Here is a 23,560-nt window from a genome sequence, read left to right on the forward strand (position 1 = left end):
TCCTCCTGAATGCTTTATTGGGGGCTTTCGGTGGTTTCTAAGCATGAGCGGCAGTGACACCCAGACCTTCTCCCAACATGCAAAAGGCACAGGAAAGTGAGACACGACCAGGGAGGGCAGCAGGGATGCAGAGACACCACACTCCCCTGCTCCATGTGGCATGATGGGGCACAGGGGAAGCCCCACGTGTGATGGGGAAGGTGGGCAGTAAAGGAGGTGGCTTTGGCAGAGGCAGAGGGAAGGACCTGAGTCCATCCACCTCCAGACCCACCCCTGCACGCAGGCTAGGACTGACCTTCTGAGAGAAGGTCAACATGGCTTTCGCTGCAAGTCCACCTCCCATGGTGGGAAGTCAACCCCCAGCGGGAAGAGGTGATGGGTGGGTGCTCTTCCAGGGACTTCTGGTAAAGCAAACACATTGGCCAAATCAGGAGGGGACGAGAGGGCGTGCTCATGGTGTCGGTCCCAGGCATGGCCTGGTGGTTGGGTGCCACTGTCTTGGCTTGTGCCAGTGCTGTCTCAGTCCACGTGCAGGAGAAGAGTGGAGCCCCTTGGGGTCTTCAGGAGCCTCCCCAGGGTCCGCGGTCTCCAGCCCCAGCCCCAGCCGGAGGCACCACTTGGAAGAGTCAAGTGTTGATGTTGGCTTTGTCCTGTGGAAGAGTTCCCTGGGCAAGAGGGAAGGGGAGGCGAGGGGATCAGGCCCTCTGAGCCCCCAGCACCTCCCAGAATCTGGGCCCTGGTGGATCAAACAGCCTGGGACTCACCTCAGATCCTAACCAGTCCCCACAGTTCCATCTTGAGACCTTGAATCAAAAGAAAAGGCATTCGTGTTTTCTGTTCTCTCTCTCTTTCACACTCACGCTCACTCTTTCTCTCCTTTAGTAGAGCCGTGGCCTCAACTCACGGCATTGGCAACGTCTACTTCTAAACTATGGAATGTTTTCACATTGACGATAGAATTACTCCAAACGGGGTGGGGAGTGGCTGTCCAAGTGTTCATGAGACAGTGCGTTACTGAGAGCTTGCTGGGAATCACACAGTACAGAGACACCGACAGGCGCTGAGCCCGGGCCTGGCTCTAGATGTATTTTTTCTTGAGGTACCAGTAGGCAAAGTAGCCCATCCCCCCCAGGGAACCCATGAGGAAGGACGCCCCAAAGAAAGATGGGGGTTTCCGCTTGACCAGCCGGAACGCGTTGGGGATGACGGCCGACAGCAGGGTGGTGTGGATGTCTCCAAGGACTTTCCGGAAGGCCAAGCGCCTCTGGACCCTCTCAAAGAAGGACTGCAGGTTGGGCCGGCTCCCATCTTCCCAGTATTTCTTGGACAGTCCCAGGAACTTGAGACGGTGCAGGGTGGCTCCCAGGAGGACATCGGCGAGGGTGAAGGCACAGCCACAGAGCCACAGCTCACATTTCTGCCCTGGGGGGAAGGGAGAGGAGATGGGGGTGGACAGGTCAGCTTCGTCCCATCAAGCTGATGGGACTTCTCTCCCTTGGACTCCTCCAGCCTCTGCCTGCCCGCCACAGCACTGCCCCGAGGTCACTCACTTCCATACAGCTTTCATGATGTTTGCCTTATGCTTATACTACCTCTATTACTATTTTTTCTTTGAACCAACTGACTTTTTTAAGTGCAAATATATGTATTTAAACTCTAGCCTCCTAGGGGCGCCTGGGTGGCGCAGTCGGTTAAGCGTCCGACTTCAGCCAGGTCACGATCTCGCGGTCCGTGAGTTCGAGCCCCGCGTCGGGCTCTGGGCTGATGGCTCAGAGCCTGGAGCCTGTTTCCGATTCTGTGTCTCCCTCTCTCTCTGCCCCTCCCCCGTTCATGCTCTGTCTCTCTCTGTCCCAAAAATAAATAAACGTTGAAAAAAAAATTTTTTTTAAATAAACTCTAGCCTCCTATGTCTAACTTCCCATTTTACAGCTCCACTTGGATGTCCACTATGCATTTCAAGCTCAGTATGTCCAAAATAGAATTCCTGATAGTCACTTCCAAACCCACCACAGTCTTCCCCATGTCAGCAGCCACATGCCTACCCTGTCAGTTGCTCAGGCCACAGCCCCATGCCACATCGAGTCCTCTTTCTTTCATTCCTCATGTACAGTATGTCAACAATTCCCATCGACTTCTCTTCAAAATACATCCAGAGTGTGATGTTACCTCCATTGTTACCATCCTAGTCCAAACAAACATTCTCTCCTACCTGGGTTATCATCATGTCCTCTTACAAGGTCTTCTTGATTCTGCCCTGGACTTCCTAGAGTGTGTTCTCAACATAGCAGCTGGAGGGACTGAAAATGGGCATGGCTTGCCTGGGGGACCCAGTGGATAAGTGGATGATTCATGAGAAGTCAAGATTGGAGAAGTGGATGCAGATAAACTAGTGAAAAGGCTTAAAAACCAGGCAAAGGAATTTGGACATTGACATGGTCAGTGGGGAGAATGGCGGGGTTTTGAACAAAGGTGATGTAGGAGACCAGAGGAGCTGCCTGTCCACCTCCAGGCCTTTGCCCCTGCTGTGTCTCATGCCTGGAGACTCCCCTCTGCCTCCTCTCTGCCTCCACTTCCTGTGAGGTCTGCTGTCCTAGGAAGCTTGCTTCTGCATCTTTGAGCAGGTGTCCCTTTCAGCTCAGAAATTTCCTGAATCTGATGCCCTCCACCATCAAAGCCTGATCCCTTCCATCCCTTTCACTCTGTATCTTCTTGTTCATTCATTCATTCATTAATCCAACAAATGTTTATGTGTGTGCTGGACATGAAGACCTGACCTGACATGACACAGGACAAGACAGTGTCTTGAGGGGTTGATGGTTTCATGGAACGAGGAGGTAAAGTGTAATGAAGGCCCTAATAATCTGAAGTTTGTTCTTGAACAACATAACCTTCAAGATGCCCGTTGGATAGCCAAAGGGAGATGATGAGTCGGCAGTTAGAGGTACATGTACCTAGTTCAGGTGTACATAATCAGCATGGAGGTGGGGGGACATCAGCGAGAAAGTGAGTGCGGACGGATCTGAGAATAGGACCAAGGACTGAGCTTGGGGGTTTTAAGATTTAGATATTGGGCAGCAAGGAGAAACCAGCAGAGGAGCATAAAAAGGAGCACCTGGGAGGTGGGAGATGAACCAGGAGACTGTGTTATCCTGGAAGTCAAGGTTAGGAAGTGTCCCAAGGAGAAGGGAGTGCCCGGCTGTGTTCAAACGCTGCAGAGAGGTCAAGTAGGAGGCTGAGAACTGTGGTGGCATTTGGTGACTGGTGACCATGACAAGAGTAGATGCTGATGCTGAAAGCCTGGTTGGAAGGAGTTCAAGAGAGAAATGGAGGAGAGGAACTGGAGACGGTGAGCGAAGATCACTCTTTCAGGGAATTTCGCTGTAATGGGAAGGATATGCCAATATGAGAGACAGGTCCAGAGTGTCTTTGCAAGTTGGGAGAGGAAACCCAGGATGTTGATAGGAATGATCTAGCAGAGAGGGGATGACACTACAAAAGACAGTGGAGGGAATTACTGACGTGAGTCCTTGAACGGGATGGCTAGTATTCACGGGGAAGAGTTACTAGTTGAAGGACAGACAGTTCACTCTTGGGAATACAAGGGAGTGTGCGGTACTACGTTTCATCAAATCTAAGTTGCTGTCAAACGTAAGACATCCACCCTGGAGAGAACAATGGTGCCAATTAAACTTTGTGAGAAACACTGCAATTTCAGAGATGCTGAGATGTGACATAAGAGAGGTGCACCTTTGAGCTGCTAAAACATGGTGTGTGTATGGGCACTGATGCTGGTCGGGGAGAGGTTTTGGGGTCAGAGATCTGAGGGTCTCCTCCTAAAATTTTCATTTTCTCAGTGATATAGAAACAGTCAGTGAGGGGAGGGGTGGAGGCAGTGGTTAGAAGGTTGAGGAGGAAGAAGAAAGTATTATTAAGTAGTCACCTGGGGAGGGGGACAGGGGTGGCCCAGGGCAGCCAGAGAGCCATCTAAGGCTAGTGGTCTTGAATCCAAAGTGAGACCAGCCTGCATGCATGTGTATTTCTCTAGCCTCTAACTTAGGTTCACAGGTGCCGGTGCTGACTAGGTCAAGAGTCGGGTGTAACCATGTTTGAGGTTTTGCAAAGTATGATAAAGCAAGAGAAGGGCACGGAAGCCGACGGTGCAGGCCAAGGAGTGCTCTTGCTGGTGGACAAGGGAGTTACCACTAGGTCCGGAGCAGGGTGAGATCAGGATGGGGGCGAGGGGCAGTGAAAGGAGGCAGGACCAAGGGGCCTGTAGACCCCAGTGACAGACTGGAGGAGACAGACAGGTTTGAGAACAGGACCAAGGACTGAGCGCTGGGGCACTCCAAGGTTCTCCAGTGAACGAGGAGAAACCAGCAAAGGCACATGAGAAGGAACAGCCTGTGAGGTGGGAGACGAACCAGAGCACATGCTGTAATTTCCTTAATCCTCATGACAACCCTATCAAGTAGGGATTATTATCCCCACTTTACACATGAGGCAACCGAGGCACAGAGAGGATAAGTAACTTGGTCAAAGCCACACAGCTAGTTCACGGCAGAGCAGAGCCTGGATTTGAACCCAGGCCATCTGGTTGCAGAGTCTGTGCTTACAACCACTACATAACACTGCTTCTTTCCGTGTGCGGATGAAAAAGCGCGTGTGCATGTATCTCCACATACACTCGGGGCCCCTGGGTGGCTCAGTCAGTCAAGCATCCGACTCTTGGTTTCAGCTCAGGTCATGATCGTATGCTTTGTGAGACTGAGTCCCGAGTTGGGCTCTGTGCCGATGGTGCACAGCCTGCTTGGGATTCTCTCTCTCTCTGCCCCTCCCCTACTCACACTCACTCTCTCTCTCTCTCTCTCCCTCAAAATAAATAAATAAACTCTAAAAAGAGAAACAAAGAGGTGTATTCTTTGTTGGGTCTGTGTGCAGATCTATGTGTCTGTTGGCCTATGTGTTTGCCTGCTCAAGTCCCCGCAGCTGATTGTGTGTGCACACGTGGATATCCGCACACCTGGGCATCTGTGTCCGTGTGGTGTGGAATCCCTGTGTGTATACGTGAAGTGCCTGCCCACATCCACTTGGCTGTTGGCCTGCAGACAGATGCTCACGAGCATGTATGTGCACATCGCTAAGTGTGGCCATGCCTGTGTTTACGTCTGTGGGCAAATTCTGATAGCCATGACCACCACGTATGTAGACATCTGGTATGTCACCAGAGGGCCGGACCCATTCGGTTTCCCCTCCCCTCCAGCTATGCATTCCCTTCGGAAAGCCCCCAGCCCTGGACAAACTCTGTCTTGTGCCTTCTCCGAGTCTGCCAGCTGAGTGTGCTGGAGACAGTGATGCTGACCGGCTATGCCTCAGATTCATAACCACAAATCCCAAGACAGCACTCAGCCATGCCTGGGCCTCTGATAGTTCTGGAGTAGGCTGGCTTCCCCACGCCCTGCAAAGACAACCACACTCCTCTCCTCACACTCTGTCCCCAGTCCTCACTCAGCTGATGATGCCACCGCGTGCTTCGTTCAGAAAACAGGAGACTTCGGGGGTGCCTGGGTGGGTCAGTCAGTTAAGCGTCCAACTTCAGCTCAGGTCATGACCTCACAGTTCATGAGTTCGAGCCCCGTGTTGTGCTCACTGCTATCAGCTCAGAGCCTGGAGCCTGCTTTGGATTCTGTGTCTCCCTCTCTCTGCCCCTCCCCTGCTCACACTCTGTCTGTCTGTCTCTCTCTCTCTCTCAAAAATAAATAAACATTAAAAAAATTAAAAGAAAATAGGAACCTTCAGCCAGAAAAGCCCTCACTCCAACCAGGAAACCTACAAAGCCAATCACCTACATGCACACTACCTTGGGCCACCCCGCGGTGGAGGGCACCAGCCACCTCCTCTCGTGGCCAGGTCCTCTGTGGGTCTCTGCCCCCCACCCCCCGTCCGAGGCCACACATCTTCCCTTTGCCTTCCAGACCTACTCTCCTCCCTTCTCCGCGCGGCTCTGTGCCACAGAATGACTTGATGGAAAAACTGTTGGGGCTCCATGCCCTCTGGCTCCAGCCACTGGGGAGCAGAGGCAGGAGATGGGAGGGTGGGCGAGAGTGAGGTCAGAGTCTTGCTTCCCTCAGTGTCCTCTCTGTGCATCGCCACGGACTGGGTGTGTCCACAGACTGAAGGTCACAGCTCCTGCCAGGGGGTCCCCCTCTCCACACAGCCTCTCTGTCCAGGTTCCTGAAGCTGCTCCCACGTCTCACGACCTCGCGACCTCAGGACCAGGGCACTGCATTTGTCCCTGTGCTCTTCCTGCATCCTGCCCACATATTTGTAAATAGTCCTTTGATTAAGTGCTTTTCAACTTTACCTGATTCGAGGTGCCCTGTTTCCTATGGGGCCCCTGCCTTGAAGCAGGTCCCTAGTGTCCCCTCCTGGACTGGGTGCCATCCATCCTGCAACACTGATTTCTCCCTCACACTGGGTTACTTCTACCAGCTTGGAAATATGCTCTTGGATGTCCTATCTTAAATTTTTTTTTAATGTTTATTTATTTTTGACAGAGAGAGAGAGAGAGAGCATGAGCTGGGGAGGGGCAGAGAGAGAGGGAGACACAGAATCCAAAGCAGGCTCCAGGCTCCGAGCTGTCAGCACAGAGCCCGACACGGGGCTCGAACTCACAGACTGCGAGATCATGACCCGAGCCAAAGTCGGACGCTCAACCAACTGAGCCACCTAGGTGCCCCTTGGATCACCTATCTTAAAAAAGATTCCTCTCTTCACCCCGCATCCTTCTTCAGGCACCATCCCATCTCTCTACTCCCACAGCTAAACGTCGCAAAAGAGGTGTCTTCATTCTTCACCTCGTGTTTACTCTTTAGCCTTCAGCCCCCACATTCCAACTAAACTGCCCTTGGCAAGGTCACAGCCAACAGCCATGAGACAAAATTCATGGCTTGACACTGTTCTTTCCTTAAAGCACAATCCTTTCTGGGTTCCATTCACACAAGGGTCCTACATCACTGGCTCCTCTCTCTGTCGGCTTTGCTGGCTCCTCTGCCTCTACCATCTCCTCGATGTGGGGGGATCTCAGGGCAGGTGTGGTAGTTTTAAAAATATGCTCACAAAGGGCACCTGGGTGGCTGGGTCGGTTGGGCATCCAACTCTTGATTTCAGCTTGGGACATGGTCTCGCGGTTCGTGGGTTCAAGCCCCTGGTCTGGAGCCTGCTTGGGATTCTCTCTCTGTCCTTCCCCTGCTTGCGTGCAAATGCTCACTCTCAAAAATAAGCACGTGAACTTTAAAAAAAGTATACGCTCATGAACTACTCAATACTTCTCTGATGGAACCCAATTTCCCTCCCCTTGAATATGGACTGTATTTTGTGACTTGCTTCTAATGAATAGAATGTGACAGAAGTGACAGTGACTTCCAACAGTAGGTCATAAAAGGCATTGTGGCTGCTTCTCTCTCTGCGTTCACCCATTCAGGGGAAAGCGATCAGCCATGTTGTAAGGAATCTCAAACAGCCCCACTGAAGCTTAGGTAATGAGGAACTGAGGCCTCCTGCCAATGGCCAGTGGGGAACTGAGACCTTTAGTTAAGAACCATGTGAACGAGGGGCGCCTGGTCTGACTTGGGCTCAGGTTCTGATCTCACGGTTCATGAGTTCGAGCCCCACATTGGGCTCGCTGCTGTCAGTATGGAGTCTGCTTTGGATCCTCTGTCCCCCTTCTCTCTGCCCCTCCCCTCGCTCTCGCGCTCTCTCTCTCTCTAAAGTAAATAAACATTAAAAAAAAAGAACCACGTGACTGAGCCATCTGGGAAGTGGAGTCTCCAGCTCAAATGACTGCAGCCCCAGCCAAGCTTGAGTGCAACCTGCATCATGCAACCATAAATTAGAACCAGCATCTACCCTGCTCCAGAATTCCTGAGCCACAGAAAATGTGTGATGTAAAACATGTGGGTTTTGTTCCTGTTTCAGCCCCTAATTCAGGGGAAATTTGCTGTGCAGCAAAAGGACACATCAGCCCTTGACTCCTCTGTTTTGTCTCTCTCCACTGTCTCCCTGGATGAATTGCCCAGTTCTATGGCTTTAAATACCACATATATGCTGGAGTCTCACCAATCTCTCTTCAGATTCCGACCTCTCCATTACAAGGCAGACTAGAATACCAATGGCTATGTGACACCCCCTCTTGGGTGTCTGAAAGGCATCTTGAACTCACTGTGCCTCAAACTGAACACTCAGCCTCCTTTGCCCGTATCAGGAAATGGCACCACTCAGTAGCTCAGACCAAAACCCAGTAGTCATCCTTTTCCTTACTCTTCCCACCTCACTCAACCATTCAGCAAGTTCCAGTTCATTCTGTCTCCAACATGCCTCTCAAGTCCATCCACGCCTCCCAATCACCCCTGCCACTTCCTCAGTCCAGGCCAATATCATCCCTCCTGGGCTGCTGTGACAACCTTCCATCAGTCTCCCTTGAAATCCATCCTCACAGCAACCAGAGTGCCCTTAAAGTCAGAACACCTCACCATTGGTGGATTGCAACAATGGCCACCAATTTCCCCCATCCTGTGTGCATGTGGCTTTGCTGCTTCTGCCAACAAGAGGCAGAGTCTTCACCCCTTTAATCAAGACTTGCTCTAGCCAATGGGGTTCTAGTAAATTCCACACAAATAGAAGCTGGAAAAGGGTTTATGTGCTGAGCCTTTGCTCCCTCGCTGCTCAGAAATGGCTTTGACCACCACCATACGAATGAGCCTGGGTTAGCCTCTGGGCTATGAGCAACATGTAGCCCACTTACTCCCATTGGCCCTGCCAACAGCGAGCCAGCCACTAGACATGCCAGGGAGGTCAATGACTGCCAGCTGGCCACAAATACCTGAGTGATACCACCACCAGCATGTGGGACAGAGACAAGCGATCCCAGCTGAGCCCAGCCCAAACTGCCAAAGCACAAATCATGAACAAATAAAAGGTTATTTTAAGTCACTCAGATATAGAGTTTATTCGTTATGCAGCAAAAGCTAACTGATATAATCCCTTTCTCAAAACCCTCCAAGGATTCCCCATTGGATGGATTTGTATATAGTATAAAATCTAAATTCTAAATATGAATAAAATATAAATATGGGTACATTCTAAATTCTAAATACAGGTCCATTATCCTGCATCTCTCTGGCTCTCTCCAACCTCTCTCATGCCACTCTCCCCATTACTCAGCACACAGTAGCCAAGTACTGGAGAGCTCCCAGCTCTCCCCCCCGCCCCCACCCACTGCAATTGTATCCCCTCAGTGTGGGACACACCTGTCCTGCTTCTTCACAAGGCTGGCCCCTCCATATCCTTCAAATCTTATTTGAAATGTCACCTCTTCAGAGAAGCTTTATCAGATTTTCCCTGCTCTTTTTATTATCAATCTTAACACTTACCACTGTGTACAATTCTGTTTTTACTGATGGGATTATTTGATTAATGTCTTTCTTCTCCATACGACTGTAAACTCCATGAGAGCAAGAACAATATCTTGTTTTTTCTTGCATTTTTATCCCCAGGACCTGGCACACAGTAGGTGTCCAAGAAATATTACAATAAATGAATGAAAAGAATGGTAATGGTAATTATTTTTGAAACTGCTATTTCTAGGACATTTTACTTTTAGCCAGGTAATGTGGAGAGTGACCAATACTCATTATCTTTATGAACCCTCACAACCTCCCTGTGAGTTGGATTCTATTATTACCCACATTTTGTAGAAGAGCTCAGAGAAGTGAAGTGAATTCCATAAGGTCACAGAACTAGGAGACAGCTGATCAAGAACCCACATCAGTGTCATCTGGCTCCATGCTAGGGGTCTTAGCTGTGACATTATAATACCTCCCAACCCTGGGCTCTGCCTCACGAGGGGACAAGTGGAGGGCATGAGTGATCCCCCCAGGGAAGTTTGGGGATGTCCCAGTGGGTGAATGAGTGAGAGACCATGTGGGCCCAGCTACTTCCTGGACCTTTGCTGCCTCCCCCAGCCATGGAGGGACACAGGACTGTCCAACATCCCCATCTGGAACAGCCCCAGTCATCTTGCCATGGGGCAGTACAGTGTTGCCTCCTCTTGGAAGAGCTCATGACGAACACAGAGACTGAGGTCAGGAGGCTTCCAATCTAGGGATCACCTGAGCATCCAAAGCTGTTCTCCAGGACTATCAACCCTGCTCTCCATCTAGGCCACACTCTGTGTCTCCCTTGATCATATCAGCAGCTAATATTTGTGGACATTTCCATACTGTGTGTCAGGCCAGGTGTTTATTCCCTTTCACGTACTTTCTCATTGAGCCGCACAACAGCCCTGTGAATAGGCTTTCATTTTATCACAGAAGAAGTGGCAGAGCTCGAGCTTAAAAACTCAGACTCTGGGAGCCAGGGTTTAAATCTAGGCTCCCCCATTTCTATCTGTGTGACCTTGGGAAGGTTACTGAACCTCTCTGTGCCTTAGTTTCTTCATCGTAGTTACTCATATTATCTCCTAAAGTTGCTATGGGGTTAAACTATGTGAAACAGAATAGTACTCGACACACAGTAAGTGTTGTTAAAGATGAAAGCAGTATGGGTTGAATGGTGTCCTTCCAAAATTCATATGTTGAAGCTCTAATCCCCAGTATCTCAGAATGTGACTATATTTGGAGAAAGGGCCTTTAAAGAGGTAAGTTAAAATGAGGCCATCAGGGCGGGCCCTAACCAATCCGAGGTGTCCTTGTAAGAAGAGGACATTTTGCCACACAGACACCAGGGGTGTGTACACAGAAGAAAGCCTCTGGAAGCCCAAGAGAGGCCTTAGAAGAATCAAACCTGCCAGCCCCTTGAACTTAGACTTCCAGACTCCACAACTGTGAGAAAATAGATCTCTGTGGTTTAACTCATCCAGTCTATGGGATTTTGTTATGGCGGCCAAGCAAATTAACCCATGAATATATAAGATGTGCCTGAGAATTAAGGTCGACCAATGAGAGAATGGCAGAGCTAGAATTCTGTCTGACCCCAAAGGCAGTCTTAGAAACACCATGCCTTCTGGCCTCTGAGCACTCTTCTGTAAGGGCTCCCTTAAGCACCTTCCCTGACAGGAAGGAGAAAGTCCCTTCTTGAGATGTGTATATTAGTTTCATTACTAAGCCTTGCCATGCTTTTTTCTACAGAGGATTTAGGGCCCTGACTTTAGGACTCATGGCAATGTCCCTATTCAGGACTCTAGGTATCTATGTGTACCTTGTGCTTGCCTCAGTTACGAGATGCTGGAAGAGCACTGGACCTGTCAAGAGGGAACATGTTCTTGCCCTAACCGTGCCATTTATGAGTGGTGTGATGTTGAGCACGTCCACGTATCTCTCTGAGCCTCATTTTTCTCAAATGGAGAATGTGCATGCCGTTAGCTGTTATATGTTTAAACTAGCATGTTCCAGGCAATGTGCAAAGTGCATTTACTTTTTATAAGAGTCCAACAAGATGGCGTTAAGTTGTGTTCTTACCATCCCATTCTACAGATGAAGAAACTGAGGCTCCAATAGGGAAAACAACTTGTCCAAGTCACACAGTACAGGCGGCAAAGCTGGAACTCTAACTTAAACCTGCCTGACTCTAAACCCATCTCTCTTTTTTTTTTCTTTTTAAGATTTTATTTTAAGTAATCTCTACACCTAATGTGGGGCTTGAACCCTGAGTTAAGAGTTGCATGCTCTACTGACTGAGACAGCCAGGCGCTCCTAAACCCATCTGTTACAGCACTGTGCCCCACAGTTTTCCCATTTAGATGGGGTGTGCATGTGAAGCTGTGAGTGTAGCACTCCATGTTGCATAGGCTCCATAAATTAGCACAGCTGAGGAGACAAGACTAACAGGTCGCCTAAAACAGAGCAAGACGAGAAGGTCTGGAATCAAATTTGAAGAAGAGAAGTAGCAAAGACAGCACATAAAAGGAGAAAGGAGCAGAGTGGCATGGAGACTGGACTCCTGGCTGCAAGAGCTGCAGGAGCAAAGTTGTGGAGATGGGAAAGAGGCTGCACACTTAGGGTCCAGAGAGCCGCTTAAACAGAAAGATCAAGGTCAGAAAGAGCCATAACACATCCTTGAGCAGGGGAAGGCAAGAGGATGTGGTGGGTCATGTTGATCACCAACTACCACCAGCATTATCATCTTCATCAATCTTTGTTAAGCATCTACTGTGTGCTAAGCATTAACCTAAACATTCTTCGTGTATTATTTCATGTAACATTTCAACACTTTTGGCAGGTCTTCTTATTACCCCTATTATACAGATGAGAAACTGAGGTCCAGGGAGGTGAAGTACCTGACCCATGATCACTTAATTACCAAGTGGTCAAGCTAGGACTTAAACCTAAGTGTATCTGACTCCATGGCCTGTGATTCTAATGACCTAGGAGGTCCTCTGACATCTTTGGGATAAAGGGGCTGGAACTAAAGAGGGTCAGGTGGGCCGGATGGGCTCCAGCACCCACCTACCCCAGACAGAGCTGGCACCCACCCTCATTCTCCAGCTTCCTCTTCTCCAGCTCCGCCTCTATCTGGTCCAGCACCATGGCCAGCTCCCCGAGGATCTTCTTCAAGTAGCTCACATCATCGTGCTCCAGGATCTTGGCCTGGGGACAGGACAGGCAGGAGCCAGAGGAGTTGAGTTGGCTTCCATTGAGCCTGGGTGACCAGGGATTGAAGGAGCTTGACCCAGACGCTCTTTGGCAAACCCAGCCTCCAAACATCCCCTTCAGTGTAGAGGGTCCCCCATGGTTACGAAGCACCCGCATCTGGTGCTCAGTGCCCCTTGAGCTCAGCTGTCCTGGCCAGACCTCTTTCACAGGACTGACACTCTCATATACCAACTGCTGTAAGGGTTCATTGATAGGAGTACATTGCTGCCCCTTCTCCTGAGAATTACTCTCAGCCAAAGAAAAGCTGCCTGGAGATACAGGCCCCTCAAGCCCCCGCCAGGCAATATGTAACCACTGACTGACAGATACAGAAGTATAAAAGGCTTGCCCCTTGCCTTGGGGTGGATCAACTTTGTGGTGCCACTCATGCTGCAGAGGTGAACTTGGCCCCTCCCTCTTTCCTATCCCTCCCACCCTTACAGGGTTCTCCTCAGAACACTCCCTCAATGTCACTCTTATCCAAGAACCTCCGTCCAATGCTCTGCTCTTAGGGACACAACCTAAGACATGAGGAGACCAAGGCTCCAGGGGGACAGTGGCTTGCCCAAGGTCAAGTAGCCAGTAAATGACAAGAGGAGACAGAATTGGAAAAACAAGCCAGTGTTGTTTTCATTTCATGTCATCAGCTGATCCTCTACTTTGAACCAGCCTCGTGCCTTTGTTCTTTTCCATGGGAAAGATAGTGGGGAGTGGAACTGAGCAGGTCTGGAAGCACTCACCATGAGCTTCTTCTGTTTGGAAAGGTAGGGCTCAGAGAGCTGGGGCTCCTCTTCATGGTCCAATTTCATGAGGTCTGTGGTGGCATTGGCTAAATGTCCTGGGGAGAGAATAAGGAAGGTCCCATCTTTCTGATAGCCAATGCCACCCCCAGCCCTTCTTCCACAAACTTGTGAGTAGGTTCCATTCAAACGTTGGTCTGAAAAGTAACAACATGGACAGCCAACACTTGGTAGGCACAACAGGCTGGAACCCGGGGATGGATGAGATGCCATCCTGCCCTAGGCTCAGGCTAGTGGGAGAGACAGACAAACAAAGAAATCTCTAGGATACAGCACCATCAATCTGCAATGAAGGGTGAACAGAATGCTGTGGGATAGAGGGCCACCTGCCTGGGGCACAAGGCATCAAGAAACCCCACTGAGGAGGGGACTACTCGGGAATGAGTGGGAGCTTGCCAGAAATGGATAGGTTATAAACCTGGACAGACTCATGCTTCAGTGCATGCCACCCCCTACTCTTTCTCGTGGTTAAGGAAATGGGTTCGGAGAGGCTAAATATCCCACACTAGTAAACGATAAGCAGGATAAGATCCTAGGGTCTGTTCTGTGATTGGGGTGGGGTTTCTCCAGAATTCTTGGCCAATGAGTCTGGGGTGTGGTGAGTCAGGTGGAGAGTGGTGCCCCAGTCCTGCCTGGTCCTTTCCCTTGGGCCCCAACTCCACTTAGCCATCTCTTAGGCTCCTTGAACCTCACCCAACAGACCTCACCATCTTCCCTGCTCCCCCTGCTCCTCGCCTGCATTCTCCCCTAACTGCAGCACCCCTCCCCCACACCAAGTTAAGCCAGATGCCTGGGGGTTACCTTCAATTCCTCCTTCACCTCCTCCCTGAACAAAATCAGTCCCAGGTCCTATTGATTCCTCCTTCTTATTCTTTCCCATACTTAACATCTCCTTTTCAACCCTCTGACTCCCTTAGTTCAGACTGGATGATTCTGACCTGGCCCCAGGCACTGGCATTCTCTCCACTCTGTGCCCTTCTTCCCACTCACACTGAAGAGGTCTTCCTCAAACACACACTTGTCCATGCCATTCCCTGCTTAAAACCCACTCTGGCTCCTCACTGACCTCGGATAACCTCCAAACTCTTCAACGTGCCTTAAAAGACCAGCAGGATCCCTCTCCTCTCTTCTCACCAACTCCACCTTTCACTGAGGAAACATTTCATCCACCCAAATGCTTGGCCTGAATGTGCCAGACCATTCCAAACCTCAGGGCCTCTGCTCACACTACTTCTACCTTCTGGAATAGCTTCCTCCTGTATTCCTGAAAATCCCCTTCTAGATCCAGCACAAGATCACCTCCTCCAAAAATCCCATCCTGATCCTTTGAGAGGTCTGACCATTCAATGCCTTTGTCCTTCAGTGTCCATGGTGCAGATTTCTGCCAAAAAATGCAAATATAGTAATCAGAGATGCCATTGCACCAATCCATTCACATTCCAATCTGTGCGAAAAGTGCCCCCTGGACTTGTGCAGCTCACACCCTGTAATGCTATCCACAGAGATTCTGATGTCCTTCTCTCTGAATGTATATGTCTCCCACTAGAATTTGAGTTTCTGGATACCTGTGGCTATGTCAGATTCACCCGTTTCCTTAAAACACAGTACAGGCCTGGCACAGAACAAGAGTTTAGTGAGTGTTGAATGAATGAATGAATGAATAGAATAGAATGAATAAAATGAGTGAGTGAATGAGTGACTGCAGGCGTTCAGCTACTGCCCTCTGACGTCTCACCATCTACCACCCTATCTCCTGGCCTGCTAGAAAAAACAGTAAATACCCTCCCAGACCTTCCAGCTTTGGGGCTATATTAAATCTCATTGATATTTTATGAACGTGAAGGTCAAGTATAGCATTTTCTCTCTTGCCAGTCATCCAGGGCTGTACACGTGGCTCTCTTTAGACTCTAGAAGGGCAACCCAAGCCAAGGAAAGACCTTGGACTGATTGGAGGGGTCACTGCAGGATGACTGCTACATTCTGTTTGATCCCTCTCCTCTCCCAGCTGGGCTGGGGCCCTGAGTTCTTGTCTCTTCTCAAAGGAAGGAGCAGGGTAGGCCTTCTCTGGACCCCTCACTGCCTTCTAGGCTCCTTTAAATGACTCAGGGTGGAATGAGGAAGTGCCTCCAGCCCCCAGAAGCATTTAGGGACTGCCTCCATCCAGTCCTGGCCACCGTCATTGCTCACCTAGATGACAGCCAGGACCTCCTAACTCAGTGAGGGAACTTTGTAAAATGCACATCAGATCATGTCACTGTCCATCCCTGTCTCTCCACTGCTCTTTGGGCAAAATTCCAATTCTGTCAGGCCTACTCCCCAGACTCACAGCATGGCCACTCATACCTGCTTCGGACTACACTTCATCCACATTGAACTTCCTTCAGTTCCCTGAGCACACTACACCCTCTCCTCCCCCTCAACCTGAAAGGGTTCTCCCTCCCCCTCTACCTCCTGGTCATCCTTGGATGTTGCTGCATTTCAGAAGCCGTCCAGGCCCCCAGAGGCTGGAATGGGCATCTTCCCATAGCCTCCATGCTTCCTTTACCATAACACTGATTGGTTTTGGTTAAAAATTTTTTAACCAATTAGTTTTTGAACAGGTTATACATGTATACTTGTTTAAAACTTCAAATATTAGGGGCGCCCGGGTGGCTCAGTCGGTTGAGCATCCATCCGACTTTGGCTCAGTCATGATCTTGTGGTTTGAGTATGAGCCCTGCGTCGGGCTCTGTGCTGACAGCTCAGAGCCTGGAGCCTGCTTTGGATTCTGTGTCTCCCTCTCTCTCTGCCCCTCACTCACTCATGCTCTGTCTCTCTCTCTCTCTTTCTCTGTCAAAAATAAATAAACATTAAAAAATTTTAAAAATTCAAATATTAAAGAATGTGCAGTGAAAAGTAAATCTCTCCCCCCTCAGTCTGTGGTCTCTTAGTTCTGCTTCCTGAAAGCAAACCCTATTGGCAGCTTCTCGTGTATCTTTGTGTTTGCAAGCACCTGGGTATCCATTTAACGCCCTTTTAAATATAGTAATGATAGCACACTAGATGCATTTGTTTTGCCTTCCTTTATTCTTACTTCCTAACATATCTTAGGGAGCATCCCTTATACTCATTTTTTAAAACAGCTGTACAGTATTCTATTGTGGGAATACTAGAATTTTTTTGCCCAGTTCCCAACTCATGCACTGCTGAGTTATTTCCAACTTCTTGCTATTACCACCTATGCTGCAATGGTGATTCTTGGTGCACACATCCAAGTGTGACTGCAGGATAATCTCCACGGTGTGGGCCTTTTTGTGTTTGATATAGGGTGCCAGACTGTCCTCCTGAGAAGTTGTTCAAATGTGTTTAGTCCCACACTGCAATTACCTGGCCACTTGTCTTTCTGCTTATCTGTGATGGAACTGTGACCCTGGGATGGTAGAAGCTGTGTCTGTCCCCATCGGTCCCCAGACCCCTGCTCAGCGCCTGGGTCGTAGGAGACCTCATAAGTGTTGACTGAATGGAGACAAGATGATACTGATAGATTCCAGGTCTTATTCAAGGGTACTCTAAAGGGACAATATCAAGTTCCACAACCTGCCCCTTCCCACTTTAAACAACAGCTCACTCCTTTGAGAGGAAGTGACCATTAACTAAGTACCTAGTATCTACTTAGAATCATCACACTTCATCTGTCTATAGGATCCCATGGTGTCTGCACAGGGCCTGGACCAAAGTCTGTAAATAACTGTTGGTGGATAATCTGATTTAATCTAACCCCCATTGACCAGGTGCTAGAAACAAAAAGATGAACCAGGCTATGGGCATGTCCAGACTAGCAGCTAGGACAGGACGTGGCTGATGCTTCAATCACAAACAAGAGACCTCACAGGAGTCTTGCATATCTGGGCAGCCTTCCTTGGTGACACCAACCCTGAAGTCACTCATTGCCCTGGATCACCAGCTATAGTCCTGACCTCCTTGGGCCCTGACCCCAGGTGTCTGGGGCTGGGACTCCTCCAGTACAAATGTGCTCCAGCTCTCCACGGACAAGACAAGCCTCTGGGAGGGCAGACAGCCCACAGCCTCTGTACGGGATGGCAGGACAAGAGGAGGGGCAGGAGAGGGGAATGAGACGGCCAGAGAGGGAGAGACATTTTGGTTTGAAAGCGGGTAAATGAGATGGATGGCCAGGGAGAGTGGTGGAGAGAAGGCAAGTAGGAGGGAGGAAGGGAGAGAGACAGAGGATGGAGCACGAGACACCCAGAGCGAGGGCCAGAGAGATGAACAGAGACAGAGAGAAAGGGGGTGGAGACAGAGGCAGGGACGGGAAGAGGGAGACCAGGAAGGATAAAAGGAAGAGGGGGAGTTACAGACACACAGTGGGGAGAAGATGTGGAGGAGGGGAAGGACTCCCGTTGAGGGGTCACCCATGGCACTCACTGCGGATCTCAGCCGTGGCGTACTTGGGGATCATGGAGTCCGTGGTGAGCTCGGGGTGTAGGATGCAGCCGTGCGTGTAGGCGTCCATGGGCAGCGCGTCCAGTAGCTCCCGGTACTGCAGGACCCTCGCGTGCTGTGGGCTGCCCGCCTCAGGCATCAGGGCCACCACGTGCTCTGTGGGGCACAGCCGGGGCTGGGCTGGGGGGCAACGGGTCCTGCCCCGGCCCCCTACCCCTCTCATCCAGACAGACCGGGCTCTGGCACCCTGTCCTTCAACCCCGGTGTGCTGGAACCCCAATCGTCATGGCCCAGGTGCCACCCCTTTCCCCAGGCTCTTGTGATAAAGTTTCCCCCCAGCTGACAGGGGACCCTAGTGGTCTTGCCTGCCTACCTCACCTCCCTGGAGTCCTGCCAAGCTGTCTGCTGAGGAGCTGCCCGATGGGAGTCTAGGCCCAGTGTTGGCAGGCTTCAAGAGAAGCCAGAAACCTGGATGTTTAAAACTGAACTCTCCTTAATTCTTAATTGTTGGCAACTAATTCGTATTCTTTCTCCACAGTGCATGTCTGGGCCCTGGACCCCTCTCAGCTGTGGTTTGCAGCACCTGCTATAGGCAGTGGGCTTCTGAACCTGAAGAAGGCTGGAGGGCAGGAGAGGACATAGGGTCCTGTGGTGTTCCAGGGTATCTGGGCCCTGCTCACATCTGCAGTGTTCCGGGGCACCTGGGGCCAGGTCTATGGGGTTCCTGGGGAGTCCATGGCCCTAACTATGCTTATAGGGATTCAGAGGGCTGGGCCCTGCCTGTGCCCTGGCATCCCCAGAAGGCCTGAGCCCCTCCTGGTGACTAGGATGGTCTGGGTCCAGCTCCTGCCTGGGGGCTCGGAGGGCCTGTGGCCATGCTTCTGACTCCAGAGCTCCTGGGGACGGAGGTTGTAGCCCCCTCGCTCCTAGTGCCATGTCTGGGCCAGCCCGTTCCCTGGAGTCCTGGGGATAGGGTTTGTAGCATCCCAAGGATCGTGGCCATACCTGTGGCCCTGTGGTTCCTGGGGGCGGTGGGCATCTGAGCCCTGTCTGCCATCCCACTGTTCCTTTTGGGGGAGACTGGGCCTTGTCCACAGTCCCAGTGAGCTTCCTCAGGCTCCCCAAGGTTCTGTGGGGTCCCTGGGGTCTGTGGCTGAGCCCCTGGTGGGTGTGGCGGTCGTACCTCCTGTGAAGGTCCGCTCCACGTAGTCGATGATCTGGTCATAGTCACTGATGATGTTGTCCCGGTGGATAATGACGGGCACCTCCTCCCCCAGGTTGAGCCGCATGAACCACGGCTCCTTGTGCTCACTCTGCGGCAGGCTCACGTCCCTCTCCTCACACGCCAGGCCCTTCTCGGCAATCACCAGCCGCACCTGCAGGCGCCAGGGTCAGAGCGGGGAAGGCGGGCGGACGCACCGGGGACACTCTGCCCAGGTGGGGTGGGGCATGTGGGAAGGGAGGTCAGAGGTCACACACAGGAGGGGGCACTGTTGCTTCCTGCTCATTCTTTGGGCAGGTGGACTCTCCCAGGGCCCTGGCGCCTCTTGGTGGGAGGAACACAGCCCTATCTGGGGCCAAGGGGCAGGGCTCCCTCATAGTTATGGGACTGGGTTTCACAGCTGGACATACCTGGGATAGGATTCCTGGCTCTGCTGTGTGTGTTTGGGCAGATTCCTTAAACTTCCTGAGCCTCAGTTTCCTTATTTGCAAAACGGAAGTATTAAAAGTACCACCCCAGTGTCTGGCACATAGATGGCACTCAAGTCATGGTTTCATTATTATGACTGGACACTCAGCCTGGCCTCCAGGGGTACATCTGGCCAGGAAATTCGTAGGAATTCTTATCATCAACATGATCGATAGCAATATTTCTCAAATTATTTAGGAAACAAAGCAAGGTGGAAAATAGTTTGCCAACATCAGCTGAGCCTTTTATTGCCCCCAGACACTTTCCCATCTGGTTGTTGTTCACAACAGCTTCCCCAAAGAGGGTAGAATAGAGGCTATCTCCCTGTTTTTCTTGATGAGAAAACCAAAGCCCAGAGAGGGCAAGTAACTTACCCAAAGTCACACAGCAATTTAGCAGTAGACCTGAAACCGGAAACAGTGGGTCCTGACTCCTGCGGGCACCTTCAGGGAATCCTGGGCCTGCCCCCTCCTTAGTCTTTCCCTATGTCTCTAGGGGGTCCCAGACGAATATTTGAGCTGGTAGAAGTTAATGGAGAGCCTTGAGGCTGGGGCCTGCTCCTGACCCAGCCCAACATTTCTGAGTTGGAAGATAATTAGAGATCACCTGGTCCAACTGTCCCCTGCTTGTGGACTGAGACTCAGAAAGATGACTTTTGTCCAAATTCCCCACCAAAAAGATGGCAAGCGACTCTACCAAAGGCTCCAGGGCAGGGGGAAGGGAGGGCATCCCTGAGCCTAGCAAAAGTGGTTCTCCTTGAGCATCAGTGTCCCCACACACACTCGGTTGGTAGCTCTTGGGACTGGATGTCCGCAGCCTCCCTCCCAGATGCCAGGAGTTAAGCACTCAGAAGGGTCAGCATGGTGTCATAGTCAGACCTTGGACTCGGTGCCAGACTGTCAGTTCAAATCCCAGCTCTGGCACCTACTTGCTGGGTGACTTGGCTTTACATCTGTGTGCCTCAGTTTCCTCATCTGTCCAATGAGAGTCCCACTAGCAGTTCCCACAGAGGGCTGCCGTGAGGATTAGATACATTAGTCCCTACAGAACAGTGCCTGGCACCCCATAGGCATATTGTGTCTTAGCTACTTGCATGAGATCAGGTTCTGGAAGCAGACAGATCGAGACTTGAAGCCTGGCTCTGTGCTTATTTGCTGTGTGATCTTGGACGAGTTACTTGATTTCTCTAATCTTAGGTTCTATGAGATGAGGAATGTAATCCACTCCTTCAAGCTTGACATGAGGTTGAGATGGGATCATATGGATAAAGTCCCAGCACGGGAGGTTAATACATGGATTCTACCATCATTATTACACACACACACACACACACACACACACACACACACACATACTCACCATCATGATTGGTGTCCTAGAGTACTTCATGCCCAACCCTCACAGCTAACATGAACACCTCTTTCCATGTGGAGAGGAAGAAGTAACTAGCCCCTGAACCCCCAATGCTCATTCACAGATTCATTTGCTCCGTTAGCCAAAAGCAGGTCCTACAGATGGGGCTGGGAGGTCCTCGCTCTGGCTCTGCCACAGCAATGCTATTATGTGATGTTAGAGTGTCACTGCCCCTTCCCGAGCCTCCTTTTAATCATGAGTAGAATGAGGGCTGGACTCCACGTTGGAGGAGCGCCTTGCTGCCAGCTGATGCTACATTCGGACCATGCAGGAGACAGTGGGAGGAATGGCTGATTCTAAGAGAGGCGGAGGAGTTGTGGCAGAGAGAGAGCACCGGGGGTGGCATCTGTTGGGTCTGGGTGTGTGAGTGTATACGTGTGTGAGCCTGAACGTGAGTAGCAACTGCATGAGTGTGCAAGTGTGTGTGTGTATGTGTGTGTGTGCATGTGTTCATGAGTGCGGGTGTGTATGGATGAGTGTCTGAGTGAGTATTAAAGCATTGTGTGAGTGCGTGTGCATTAGTGTGGATATGAGTGTGCATATGCACATGTGAGTGTGTGTCCTTGTGTGTATGTGTAGGTGAGTGTGCATGTGTATGTTCTGCCTGAGTCCAGGAGGAGCCCCAGAGCCATCAAGGCTGGAGTGTGGCTGGAGCGGAACTGCCCATTCCCTTCCTCCGGCCCATCCTGGCATCCTTGGCCCTGAACCATCGCGCTCTGCCGAGCCATCCAGCCTCCAGGCCAAGCTGGGACCGCTGAATGGATGGAAACAGAAACCAAACCAGGCCTCTGTCCCTGACAGGTCCGGACATTTGGCCTTGCATCCTGGCAGGGCACCTGCTCCCAGGGACCACTCCCAGGTCCTGCCCTGGAACTCTAGTGAGGGTGCCAGATGGGGCTAGTGCCTGGGGAGGGGACTATCTTTAGAGATGTAACAGTTTTGCTTGGAGCTGCCTCAGGGTCAGGCCGGCAGGCGGCCAAGGAGACTTTCTCCTTTAGCGGAGCTGCAGGCCAGAACCATGTGCCATCCTGCGGGGGAGGGGAGTGTGGGAGGAAGCCAGGTCCAGGGGAAGGGCATGCAGTCACCAAGGCCATCTGCCTCTCTGCACCCTGGAGGCTGGACCAGCCTTGGTGGTCGCCACTCAGTGTGACCAGACATCAGCCACCCCTGGGCAAACCATCTTCTCCGCGGGTGCATGGAATTAGCTCACTGGTGCTTCAGAGTCGGGACTGTCCCTCCTCACCAGGCAATTGCAATGGGCTGGCTTGGAGTCTGTGCCCAACCATTTAGTTGTTGTATGACTTTGTAAAAGACACTTAAGAGTCTCTGAGCTTCAGTGTATTTATCTCAAACATCTTTTTTTTTTTTTTTTTTAATTAATAAAGGTGAAGGAGGGGTCCACACAGGGATCTGAGAAAAAAGAGTTCCAGGCAGAGGGAACAGTCAGCACAAAAGTCCTGAGGCAGGAGCGTGTCTGGCATGTTTGAAACACAATGAGGAGGCCAGTGTGGCTGGAACAGGGTGGGTGGGAGATGAGAGGGGATGAGGCCCTGCACAGGGCATTTTAATCAAGACCCCAGATTCCGTGAATAAATTCCGTGGCTCCTTGAACTAAGATGGGGAAATCACATGTTTACTTTCAATAATCTCATACTGACAGTTATCATTTTCTTCAATTATGAGCGTAGGCGACAAAGCATGGTAGCGTTCGCAGTGCCTGAAATATTGTCACCACAAGGCATCAGATACTTTCATCACTTCACATTGCTACGGTTACACTCATCACGACTTCGACACTACAGTGATCAGTCCTGCCACCAGGTAAGGTTATAGAATGGGTTAATCCAGAAACATATATTATTACATAATGAATTTGTTTTAAAAGGATGTCAACAGCTATACTTCGATTGGCTTCCCTTCTAGTAATGTTATGTATTTTACTTTATTTCATTAAAAGCATTATTCTGAGAAAGGTTCACAGGCTCCCCTCTATTGATGAAGGGGTCTGTGACCCAAGGAAGGTTAGGATCCTGAGGTAGAGCCTGAGGCCATGAGGAGGATTCTGGCTCTTTCCTGGAGGCACCTGGCGAGCCACTGCAGGCTTCTGGGAAGAATGGGAGGTCGGCAGTTGCCACCTGTGAGCCTCTGGGGGTGGGGGTGGGGCAAATTGTCAAGGGCAGTGTGGACAGGGCTAGGAGCCAGTGCCCAAGAGCTTGAAAGGCAAGGCCCGGGTAGGAGGTAGAGATCACCCTCCATTCTCACTTCCTCCTGCCATGTCTGAGAGGGGCCTCTGGAAGACCTGCTCAGTCTTGGGTGTCAGGACTGTCTTCTGACAGGACCCTGACCTGGGCCTCTCACTCCTGGGGGCAGAAGGCTGGGCCAGGTTCTCCTCAAAGCTACCTCCAAGAAAAGGGCAGACCCTGAGAGGATGGAATAAGGGAAACTTGAACCAAGTTTGTTGCAGGAAGCCAAGGACGGCTCTCAGAGACTCACCTTGGTGGAAATCACAACAATATAGCTAACTCCCAAAA

The 23,560-nt window shown here is 50.8% G+C and overlaps 1 protein-coding gene across 4 annotated transcripts in view; it reads right to left on the minus strand.

Annotated features, from left to right (window-relative positions):
• The window catches only part of GDAP1L1 (ganglioside induced differentiation associated protein 1 like 1), a 51,266-nt gene continuing 27,706 nt past the window's right edge, over positions 1–23,560 (minus strand). For 3 of the 4 annotated variants that reach the window (XM_032592562.1, XM_030309560.1, XM_030309557.1), the window contains 5 exons: positions 19,110–19,302; positions 17,909–18,082; positions 13,427–13,524; positions 12,527–12,641; positions 1–1,422 (listed from right to left, as the gene is read on the minus strand). In XM_032592562.1, coding sequence (XP_032448453.1) covers positions 1,079–1,422; positions 12,527–12,641; positions 13,427–13,524; positions 17,909–18,082; positions 19,110–19,215 — 837 coding nt within the window. In that variant the 5' untranslated portion in view covers positions 19,216–19,302 and the 3' untranslated portion in view covers positions 1–1,078. The remainder of the gene's footprint in view (positions 1,423–12,526; positions 12,642–13,426; positions 13,525–17,908; positions 18,083–19,109; positions 19,303–23,560) is intronic. The other variant, XR_003967600.1, reaches the window with a different exon arrangement.

The sequence above is a fragment of the Lynx canadensis genome, chromosome A3 (genome assembly GCF_007474595.2).
Source record: "Lynx canadensis isolate LIC74 chromosome A3, mLynCan4.pri.v2, whole genome shotgun sequence".
Classification (NCBI taxonomy): domain Eukaryota; kingdom Metazoa; phylum Chordata; class Mammalia; order Carnivora; family Felidae; genus Lynx; species Lynx canadensis.